The 11,074-nt window shown below is 43.8% G+C and overlaps 2 protein-coding genes across 3 annotated transcripts; both read left to right on the top strand.

The window, feature by feature from the left end:
* The first annotated feature begins 360 nt into the window (after nt 1-360).
* Nucleotides 361-4,923, top strand: LOC139665063 (growth/differentiation factor 10-like). The gene is given in 3 exon segments (XM_071544017.1): nt 361-649; nt 2,418-3,361; nt 4,125-4,923. Coding segments are annotated over 3 exon segments (1,425 nt in total). The 3' UTR covers nt 4,317-4,923.
* Nucleotides 4,924-8,434: 3,511 nt separating this feature from the next.
* LOC139665064 (growth/differentiation factor 2-like) lies at nt 8,435-10,562 on the top strand. Of its 2 annotated transcripts, XM_071544018.1 has the most exons (3): nt 8,435-8,529; nt 8,595-8,935; nt 9,667-10,562. In XM_071544018.1, exons 1-3 carry the CDS (start codon nt 8,435-8,437, stop codon nt 10,560-10,562), a joined length of 1,332 nt encoding a protein of 443 aa, XP_071400119.1. The 2 variants fall into 2 exon arrangements, with proteins under 2 accessions (XP_071400119.1, XP_071400120.1); XM_071544019.1 differs by lacking the exon at nt 8,435-8,529 and having other exon boundaries at nt 8,581-8,935.
* The last annotated feature ends 512 nt before the right edge of the window (nt 10,563-11,074 follow it).

Raw genomic sequence — 11,074 nt, 5'->3', positions numbered from 1 at the left:
GCAGATATTTCCAGGCAGTCAGACTCTTGTGGAATGAAGTGAACTCGGTCTTGCAGCTCATCCAATACAACTGCAGAAGAAAAGTGCTCGCTCTCGTTGGCTGCGCGCTCCAAAGCGTCACCATCTGTCATGCAGCAGTGGTTCATGCGTGCGTCCACCCCCGGTCTCCTCCCATTGTAGAAACGGCTGCAGACCGTGAACCGTGGAGTGCGGGGCTGTCACCGATTACCTGGATACCGGCCGGGAGTCTGGGCGGGCATCAACCAGCGAGCGAGCAGACAGAAGGAGACAGAAAGGCATCGCTTCTTTGATTCTTCTGGTTTTTACGCACACACAGACGTTTTTTCCAAGTCTCTTTGAATGGAATAATATCCAAGAACATCAGCTATGGCGAGCACGCTTTTACATATTCTGCATTTCTTGGTGATTTTGGAGTCCAGCTGGGGGAAAGTCCTGTCAGAGGATCTCGGTGAAGCCGCGCGTCAAGGCGCCGATGCCCCAAAGCCTACAGAGCAGCGCGCCTTTGCGCACGAAAGCGCGAACCGGGACATGGTCTCCATCAACATGTTCAAAGTGTACGAAAAGTACAGCAAAGAGCCGCACAGCCAGAAGGACGGGAACACCGTGAGGAGTTTTAAAGCTGTCCCGGGTGAGAGACTCCGAGCGTTTATTTCTCCTGGTAACAGAGTTGCTGGACTGGACAAAACGCTTGATCCAGCCGAAATTAATTTTGCTTGTGCTTCATGTAGGTAGGATAGTCTAATGTGGATGCAGGGACTCAAAAATGTTTAAAAAGTAGGTATACATTTTTATAAACATCATTAATACTCACTGTATTATTTAAAAAAAAATCCTGATTCCATTTTATGCTCATTATTTATGGACTATTGAATTTTTAATTGTTCTGTTAAAATGACAAAATAACTTAAAAACGACAAAAATTAAACAGCTTTGTCACACCTATTATTGAAAATTGTATACCTACTTTGGAAACATACTGTATTGGTGAAGCCCTCATCATGAACAATGATGTGCTAAATAAGAAGGTGGGTAAACTATGATCTCCAGTCGGTGATCATTATAATGCATCACAGCCATTATTATAGACATAAATCCATTTTATTGTCAGAAAAGTAGTAATTTAATCTTTTTCCCTGTAAAAACCCTACATTCATATTGATTACACCAGTTTAATGCTACTTACTATGAGAGATACTATGGATTTTGGTCATAAAAAGGAGGGTAAACTGAATATAGATGTGTCTCTCTTTCTGTTTTCACAGAATAAAAAGGTATAGAAGAAATAAAACAAAAGCAGAGAAGTCAGATTACATGAGAAACGTCAAGTTATGTACACAAACGTTGCGCTCCACCACCGCCCTGGTCTTGAATATTTCATCATTAGGAAATCGGAAACATCCTACATGCAGGTGTTTTGTCAATCACAGAGCCGCTCTCTCTCTCTCTGCCCTTCAGGCCAAATATCTTCACCTCCATGCTCCGCTGGTGTTGTGATTTAGTGAACTGGGGGACTGAAGTCTGGAGCACCGTTAGTTCCCCAGTAGCAATAAGAGTCTAGGTGTTAGACAAGAGCCTATTATCACACCCAGACACTGGCTGCACAGGGAAAAGCCTCAGAGGAGCTCTCCACTATAAGCACTTCCATATGGTACAGACCTACTGGACGGATCCAGTGTTTGTCTTTCAGGCTGCGGTGGAAGTCTGGGAGACAAGGTTGAACTTCAAGAGTGTAGAGACCTAGGATGAGGTTTTGGTCATCGCTTAATGTTTTCCATGCCGTTGTTTGTGTCAATCAGATGTGTTGAGCAAGATATATTGGATGCTGTTGTTTTTCATTTTCAATCAAATGTGTTGGGCAATGATGTTGAAAAGATGATGGGAAAGAAAGAAAGAAAGAAAGAAAGACAGAAAGAGAGGGAAAAAGGTTCAGGGCGGCAACTTGATCCCTTCAATCATCTTTATTGGTCTAAGCGTTTCAGAGCAAGACCCTTCGTCTTGGCATTTCCCCTGAGCATCATTTTGAAAAGTAATTTAGGTTGAAGCACCAGCACCTCACTACAAACATACTGCTGTTATCGTGTGAAAACCTCGTAAATTGAATGATTAAATGCACCTCTATAGGTTGAGAAAATTCTCAGACTTCTTACTCTTTTAAAACCCTTTCAATTCCCTTTGTACAAACTCAAAATTGCATGGTGGTCAAGCTGAAAAGTGGACATTTTGGAGAAATGAGGAAAACATTTGATGTGTGTTAGATGTGTAGAATGATTTGCATCTGTAAATATCTTTAAAGAGCCATGACATCTGAGACTTCAAGTTGTTTTAACAGCTTGAAGGATCTTTTTTCCTCGTCAGCCGTTTCATTCTTCTTCTAATTTCCTTCCAATCCCTCGCAGGAGTCTCGCAGGGTAAAGACTGGTTCCGGTTCAACCTGTCCTCCATCCAAGAGTCGGAGCACATCCTGTCCGCCTCCTTTCACGTCCTGTGCAAGCGGCCCCGCCACCACCAGCGGCCCTGGTGTTTCCGGCGCTCCCGCAGCCCCTCGGCGTCCGGCAGCCTCCAGCATCCCCAGCCTCCCTCGCCGCAGCTCCTCTTCCGTGGAATGTCCCCGAACTCGGCTTTCGCAACGCCGCTGGGAAACGTCACTCTGGCTCATTTCAAGAGAGGCTCTTGGCAAAGCCGGGATATCACAGCGGTGGTGAAACACGCCAGGGACGTCAATGAGCTCGTGGTCACGGTAGAGTTTGATTTGGGATTTGGGACGTCCCGGCCACAGCAGAGGAACCCTCCCAGCCAAGAGCGCCTCTCGTCAGCCAACCTGCCGTATATACTAGTATACGCTGATGACCGGGCCATCGATGAACCCAACAGTGTGGCCATGTCACTCCAGCGGTACGGACCCTTCTCCGTCGGCGAGGACCCGGCGCGCTTACCGGACGCGCCCCCTTCGGCCTCGGCCTCGAGGATCCGGAGGGAGCTGCCTCCCTCCCCTCTGGGCCAGATCCAAACCAACGACCTCCCGGAGCTTCAGTTCAACACCTTGAAGAACCACGAGCTTTGGCAGAGCACGTACTTCCCCGCCAAGGCCAAAGTGGCGGTGAAACCGGGGCGAAAGCAGGGTCAGGAGAGCAGCGAGGGCCTGAGTAAGCCCCAGGTGCTGAGCTTCGACGAGAGGACCATGAAGAAGGCCAGGCGGCGGCAGTGGAGCGAGCCGCGGGTCTGCGCCAGGCGATACCTCCGGGTCGACTTCGCCGACATCGGCTGGAGCGAATGGGTTTTGGCCCCCAAGTCGTTCGATGCTTACTACTGCGCCGGGACCTGCGGATTCCCCATCCCCAAAGTGAGTCAGAGAGTCAGTTCTCTTTGTTTTTATTGTCAAGCTCGCCAAAGCTGTTATATCCGAAGGTTCAAGAGTGGCTTTATTATTTTAGGGGAATTTCTGATGAAATTCAAGTGCAGAAAAACAAAGCATGCAGATTATATAACGGGAAACAACAGATAATACAATAATACAGCAATCTGCACACTCACACATTCATCACTGAAATGCCCTCATCTACAATACACACATACACACACACACTCACACACTCCCTGCACACACACATGCTCCTACACACTAACCCACATCAGCTGCAACTACCTAAGACATAGTTATATTTAATACAATAAATAACAAAATAATTGCTGTAATTAATTGTAATTCATACTGAGACCAAAGTCTCTTTTGTAGATGAGCCCTGTATGTTACAGATTTAGTCAAAATTCACAATTACACATTGATTTTTTAAAAAAAGGGGACATAAATATTTAAAAGTGAAGATAATATCATAAGAAGCAAGAGCAATAAATCAATAAAAAGGTCTATTATCAAAAGAAAACAGCAAAAGTGACAAAAAAGTTCAAAAACTAAAAAAGGGCACACCGGAAAATGTTTCAGTCACAGACCATCATAGTTTTTGCACTTTTTTGTCACTTTTGCACCTTACATAAATAAATTTCAGTCCTTTCTTTGCATCAGTTGACCTCTTTCTGGATTTCTGCCTTCTTGTTAGACTCTTTTAGCAAATGGATAAGTTAATAATCCCTTTTCCCTTCCTCAGGTGGTTCGTCCCTCCAACCACGCCACCATCCAGAGCATCGTCAGAGCCGTGGGAATCGTCCCCGGCGTTCCCGAACCCTGCTGCGTCCCGGACAAGATGAGTCCGCTCAGCGTGCTTTTCCTCGACCCGAGCAGGAACATGGTGCTGAAGGTTTACCCCGGCATGTCGGTGGACACCTGCGCCTGCCGGTAGGACCTGCGATCCATGAGGATGAAAGGAGGACTTAACTGTAGATTAAGCGTGTAGCAGGAAGGTGTCTTTTGGATCAAAGAGCTTTGAGAATATACGGCTGGCAGTGGTGTAGTTCCTGAGTCCGGTCTTGGTCTTGAGTCGGGTTTCCAGAACTCTTTTTTTTGACTTCTCTGACTTTTCTTCTTGGTCTCGGCAACTATTTGGGTTCTGACTTGAGTTTTTCCCCACGTGTACAAATTTTCTCCACTTGGTCAACCTTTGTTTATTTTCTCCTAAGGGATTACACCTGTAGAAATGTGTGTAATGGTCCTAAAACTTCTATGCATTGATTAGTTGGATGTTGAAGGGTTTAGTCCAGAGTTCCTGAAGATAGATCTACATCTCTGTTCATCCTTAAGAAACGCCTTCAGTATTATTTTTACATTTGGAAAGACATGTACATGGTCTCTTGCCTATTTTGGTCTTGAATAGGACTCGATATTTCTCTGGTCTCAGTCTCGACTCGACCTGGTCCTGGACTGAAACTCGACTCGGTCTTGAAAATGACTCGGACTCGGCTCAGGCAACCTTGACTGCAGCCCTGCAGGTGGAACCCTTAAAGGTTTCTTCACCCGTTTGGGTCCGTTTTTTTTAATGAACTCAGCTCCAGACAGTCTGTGTTTTGACAGTTTTCTGAAACCTTCTGACACCAGTATCCTCTGTATCGAGTTCGCTGCTCGCCTCAGTCCTGCAGACTTCAGAACTGAATACTGGACTTTTGCCATAAACTGATAAACTGCACACTGACTCACAGACTCAACAGGGTTTTTGATGCGGAGCCTGCACTGCAGCACGTTCCCATTCACACCCTACCAAACTAACCAACCCTTGTCATGTAAATAGTTACTAATGCAACTAAATGGTACTTCTGTTTTGTAAATATGTGATGATGCGTCTCTCCGAGCGTCGCATCATTGTAGCTGAACGTCTCCCGTATATCAACAAGAAATGTTATTCAGGCATGAGAGGTAATCTTCAAACTGTATTTCAATAGTCTTTTGTTTATATATTGTATATAATGCGGTGATGATGAACACACATACTGAGAAATAAATGTAATAGAAACATGCTGTAGCTTGGTTTCCTGGTTGTTCCCACAGAGGAAAAATGGTGCTTTGCTGCCACCTACTGTCCATTCTGCAACAGTTGAAAGGATTAATTCAGAAATGTTATTATTACTTTCCTATGGCTTTTCATTATTTACCTCTAGTACATAAGTATATCCAAAATGACATGTACAGTTTGTAAGATGTACAGTAGATTTCTGCAGTTACTAAAAACGGGTGTATTTGTATCCACCCTTTCATGATTGTATGAGTTAAGTGTATTGAATACTTTGTGTAGGCTTTTTGTCACTCAGTTACATGATGTGTGCTTTAACAAATCATAGACATAATGTATGCTTGGTATGGAAATAAACTGAATTGTACATACAGACAAATATATATATATATATTTGTAGTATCTTTTATTTTATAGGATGCTATACTATTGATATATACAATATGTAAATGCAAATACACAATAGATATACATATTTAATTTAGAGTTTGACCGATATACTGGTTTGTTGCTGTATATCGGGTCGATATTGGCCTTTATTGGCTACACAAAAACAGTCTAGAAAACCTGACATGACATTTGAATGTAGTTGCAAATTTTAGTTATTCATTTAATTGTTCAGTTATGTGTTTTTGTAAATTAATTCTTCATTTAAAGGCAGTAATGTATCCCAGAGTTTCTCTACCATTGAACAGGTGTGGTGGGTCACTCTGCCTTAAAGAGCTGCTGACACTAAAAGAATTTCATCAGTCTGGTTTCAGTGGAGAGTTTTAGTGTCCCATGATGCTCTGAACGCTGTTTCAGAGGCTTTTCCACCCTGATGAGAAGAAAACTCAGGGGGAAACATTGAATATTTCTAATTTTATTTCTGATTTGGCATGAAAATGGAAAAGATGTTGAATACCAGCTATCGCCAGCTTTAATACAAAAATATAAGGAACTGTTGAATCCTAACTTAATGTAAAAGGCTATTTCTGCACATTTTTTTCATTCCAGTACAAGTTTCCCAGCAGTCTTTCTCAGCCCAGTTCTCAGTCTACAGTGTGTTGGTTTTCCTCCTGCGTGCCTACAGTACATGCTGTCTCCCTGCCAGTAGATATTGTCGTCGCCTTTCATCGCTGATTGACTCCATAAAGAGGAACTGCGAACAGCATGAAAGGGCCACAATAAAGGCATTTTTATGAAACCCGGCATGAACCAAATACTGAGTGACTGTGTGAAAGAGAGAAAGTGCGAGATAGCCCGGACTCAGGCCAACGTCCCCGGACTCATTGGCTTCTGCTGTGGGCTCGGACCCCCCAGGGCCAAGTCCCGCCATCCAGCCCATCGAGGAAACACAGGACATGGAGGGACGGAGGCTGCCACCACCCGGGCTTTGTTTCCTCTTGGCCGTGGCATGAAATAATCTCCGTTCTCACGCCTATCAGCTTTAATAGATTCCCTAAAGGCTTTTGTTGATCTGGCAACTGATTTGGTTTGACCGTTGACCCATAACTGCTATGTGCCTGACCACATTTATTACTAGATATTAACTAGAAGACTAGCAGTGGAAGTAGCAGCAACCCCACTCTTAAATAGCAGTCTGTTAAAGTAATAATCCACAACACTTTCTGTCATCGGTTGCTCTAACACAACAGTGATCCAACCTATATCCAGTTCATAAAGGTTTTCCATTGTTCTAAACAGCCAAAATAAAAAAATAAAAAACTAAGATCTCTCAGATTTTAACACTTATTTATTAACTGTTCTTCATCCTCAGTACTATCAGCTTTTATAGGTTCAGAAGTCAAATCAGAGCTGAAGATGGCACAAATTCTTTCAAATTTCATGCCACTTTTTATTTTTTTATGATTTATTTATGGGTTTTTTCAGGTTTACAAATCAAACAGCGTATCACAAACAAAACACAGGTACAACACATGGAGCTTCACAGTTACAACAACAAGAGAGATTAACAAACAACAACATATCGACGAACAAACTAAATAATACATAATTAAATAAATAAGAAAATACATAGAAGGGGAGGAAAATATATATATATATTAAAAAAAAAGGGGGGGGGGCTATGAAGTAAGTTATGGTTAAAGAGAGGTCGTGGTGTAAATATACAAAGGTCAGATAGGTAGGCAGGTCAAGGTCAATACTAAAGAGGGGAGAGATAGAGGTTCATGCCACTTTTATTCAATTACAATTCAATACAATTTATGCACGCATTTTGGTATTTCAATTGGTAATAGATGTTATTTGACCACTGTAAATTCCTAGAACTGATCACATTTAATATGATAAATGTTGATAATAAGATTTACACAGTTCTGGGTACAAATGTCCGTAATCTGTGCATTGATATGTCTAATTTCTAATGCACAGTGCTACTTTTGCATTTATGACTTTGTACTGTACTGTATGACTCTGTGCTGGCTGTAAATTATATTTAATGGCTGAAGCAGATCTCTCTTGAAAACAAGATATTTCTTCTAAATAAAGGTTCAAATAAATTAAAACACGTCAGACAGGCAGCACAATGCCTTTATCAAAGCTGTTATTTTCAGTATCAGCACCTCTAAAGCAATCAAAGTGATTGATGTCATTGCACCCTTTCGAAAGCACATTTTGGTATCCGAAGTTACATGATGTGCAATGATGCATGCTTCGAAACTTGGATGTGAGTCAACAAAAACATTGACCTGTAAGAAATATGCAGTGATGATCGCGGCAAAGAATGCAATGTGCTGAATGCATTTCTTACTACAGAGCATCTGCAGTTTGCTCTCCGCTGGCCTCCAAGTCTCACCCTCAAGCTGGGAAAAGACATTTTATGGAAATGTCTGTTTGTCAGTAACCTCACAGTTTCCAGTGCCTCCCTCATTATCGCCGTCAAGTGTTTACAGTGTCTTCATTAGCGGCCAGCCCTCTAATGATAACAAAGCCTAAAAGAAGGCATCAATGGCAGAGATAAGCACGGCCGGGCTACTATTTTGGTTGACACAAGTCCCCCTGTTTACTCTGGGAGCATGGGAGCGGACCTCGGGACTGTGGCCCTTGCATGGGGGATCTCCATTTTCAAACCTTGCCGTCCCAAAGTCTGTTTTCAAGCCCGTAGAAGAAGGTAAAGTTTGTGCCAGCTCAGTGATTGGCTTAGACAGAATCTAATTTCAAAATGCAGAGCTCCAGGACATTCCTGTTCCAGATGTGTTTGAGTCTGGTGGTTTCCACCGGCTCCTGCAGCTGTAAACCTCTCAGTAACGACGTCCGAAGAGAGGATACGACCGAAGGATACGACTCGCGGCTGTCGGAGCAGGACCTCCTGGAGGAGGAAGACACGGACTCCAGGTTGGAGAGCCTCCTGGGAACCATGAAGGAGGGCTTTCTGAGGAAACTCAACTTGTCAGATGTTCCTCAGGATCACAGCAAGATCTACCCTCCTCAGTTCATGATGGAGCTCTACAACAAGTATGCCTCCAACAGCACCGCGATCCCACAGTCTGATGTCATACGAAGCTTCACCGTCCAAGGTACATCTGTAAGAGTTTAACCTGAGAGGAGAGAGGTGTGACTTGTGTGATGATGTGCAGTGTAGCCGGGGAAATACTTCATGTTAATAAAGATAACTCTTTACCTTTCTAACTGGGTGCTTTTCTCCCAGTAATCCCAGCACTCATAGAATTGACAAGCATATGAGGATCTCCCTATCTGCTAAATGTATAGTTTATATAGTTAAATCTATACTTCATACAAAGGTTAAATCAATATATAGGGCCAATATTGGCCTTTTATTAAATACAAGATATCCGGCAGTCAGTGTCGTCCATCTCTGATAAGACAGAGGTTCCTCCCTGACCACAGCTACAGAAAAACAGTCTGTAAACCTGCAGTTCAATTTGAGTTTCTTTGTACACTGTGTTTATTAATTTGATTACTCAATAAGGTATTTTGTAAATGAATTCTTCATTTAAAGGCCCAATGTTCTCAGCATAAGTTTGATCTGATGAATAGCCTGAGGATTTGAAATTGAATAGGTGCAGTGGAGAGTTTTAGTGTCACACGATGATGTGTTTCAGAGGCTTTTCCGCCCTGCAAAGAATACATTTCTGGGGGTGAAAAGATTGAATATCGTGACAAAATATCGGTGACTTCATTCTTAAAACATCCGTATCGATGTCGGCCTCTAAGCCCACATCAGACAGCGTGGATCTCAGCCGCTCTGTTAAATAACTCTCATGATTTCTCCACATCTCTCCAACAGATATCACTCACTCGGTGACAAACGGCACCAAGTCGAAGCACAGACTGCTGTTCAACGTCAGCATGCCCTGCCATGAGAAGATCACCACTGCCGAGCTACGGCTCTTCCTCCTCCCGGACGCTAGGTCGAGGGTCAAGGCCACCGTCAAAGTCTACGAGGTGGATTACAATGAGCTCGAACCCACGACGACCCACCTACTGGTCGGGAAAGAGGTGACCGGGTCGCACAGTTCGTGGGAGTCGTTTGATGTGACGAGGGCGATTCAGAGCTGGGTCAAATCAGGCCATGGAGCGAGCGCGTTCGACGTGTTGGTGGACAGGAAGGACTGCGGCGCTGAAGGCGGAGCGGGCTGTTTAGACGTGAGCGCGTCCGTCGGAGATAACACTTCGGCGGCTTTGATCGTCTTCTCCGATGACCTGGGCGGCAGGAAAAGGGAGACGAAGAAGGAGCTGAGAGAGATGATTCTCCACGAGGAGGAAACCATTTTGTACTCGGGGACCGACTGGAGCGCAGGGGACGAGCTTCCGAACGAGATCCCAGAAGCTCTGCATCCGAGGAGGAAGAGGAGGAAGGCGGAGAGGGAATACTGCCGACGGACCTCGCTCAAAGTCAACTTCAGAGACATCGGCTGGGACAGCTGGATTTTGGCGCCGCCCGAATACGACGCCTTCGAGTGTCGCGGCCTGTGTTACCACCCGCTGACGGACGAGTCGACCCCGTCCAAACACGCCCTCATCCAGACTCTGATCAACATCAGGAACCCCAAGAAGGCCAACATGGCGTGCTGCGTTCCGATCAAACTGGACCCCATCACGGTCATGTACCGGGAGAACGGTCGCGTCACCATACGATACCTGTATGAAGAGATGAGGGTGGCAGAGTGTGGATGCAGGTAGTTAGAGAGGGGCGGTTGCTTCGGTGGTAGCGGTGGTGACTGCAGCGGTTCTGATGTTGCGTTTCATTCAATGTCGGAAGTCGGGAAATTCCCAGCTGGTAGTTTGTAATTCCAACCTCTGTTGGTCTGTATGGTCCAGCTTGAAAAAAAACCCAAAAAAAAACAGAGGAGAAACATGGATTTTCTTTGCCGAGCATAAAATACTTTCCCCCATGCAACAGTTAATGTTATGTCGATGATATCTGACGTTAGCAAGCTAGTTAGCATTGAAAGTTAGCAACTGTAAGTGCAACTTTACATTTCAGATTTATGTTTAACCATTTACTACGTGTTTTTTTTTGTTGATAGATTTAAAGTCACAATGAAATGAAAAATAACTTTTTCACCTTGTTAGATAATTTTCCATGCCATGATCTATACATATTTAACAATAAATGCCAAAAAAAAACAAAAACATTTTTATTTTCTTGTATTTTTATATCAAAATCCCATTACTTTTATCACCTGGAAACA

Source organism: Centroberyx affinis, unplaced genomic scaffold (genome assembly GCF_046629955.1).
Source record: "Centroberyx affinis isolate AG114_WGS23_722 - 3 ecotype Tasmania unplaced genomic scaffold, CSIRO-AGI_Caff_v1 ptg004435l_1, whole genome shotgun sequence".
NCBI classification, from domain to species: Eukaryota; Metazoa; Chordata; class Actinopteri; order Beryciformes; family Berycidae; genus Centroberyx; species Centroberyx affinis.
This window is presented reverse-complemented; position numbering and strand designations above follow the sequence as displayed.

What these genes read in the sequence shown, in the direction of transcription:
- LOC139665064 (XM_071544018.1), top strand. Translation starts at nt 8,435, where the DNA reads ATGGGAGCGGACCTCGGGACTGTGGCCCTTGCATGGGGGATCTCCATT. An exon ending in TTTCAAGCCCGTAGAAGAAG is followed by an intron (nt 8,530 to 8,594) that starts GTAAAGTTTGTG and finishes GCAGAGCTCCAG; the next exon opens with GACATTCCTGTTCCAGATGT. An exon ending in ACGAAGCTTCACCGTCCAAG is followed by an intron (nt 8,936 to 9,666) that starts GTACATCTGTAA and finishes TCTCTCCAACAG; the next exon opens with ATATCACTCACTCGGTGACA.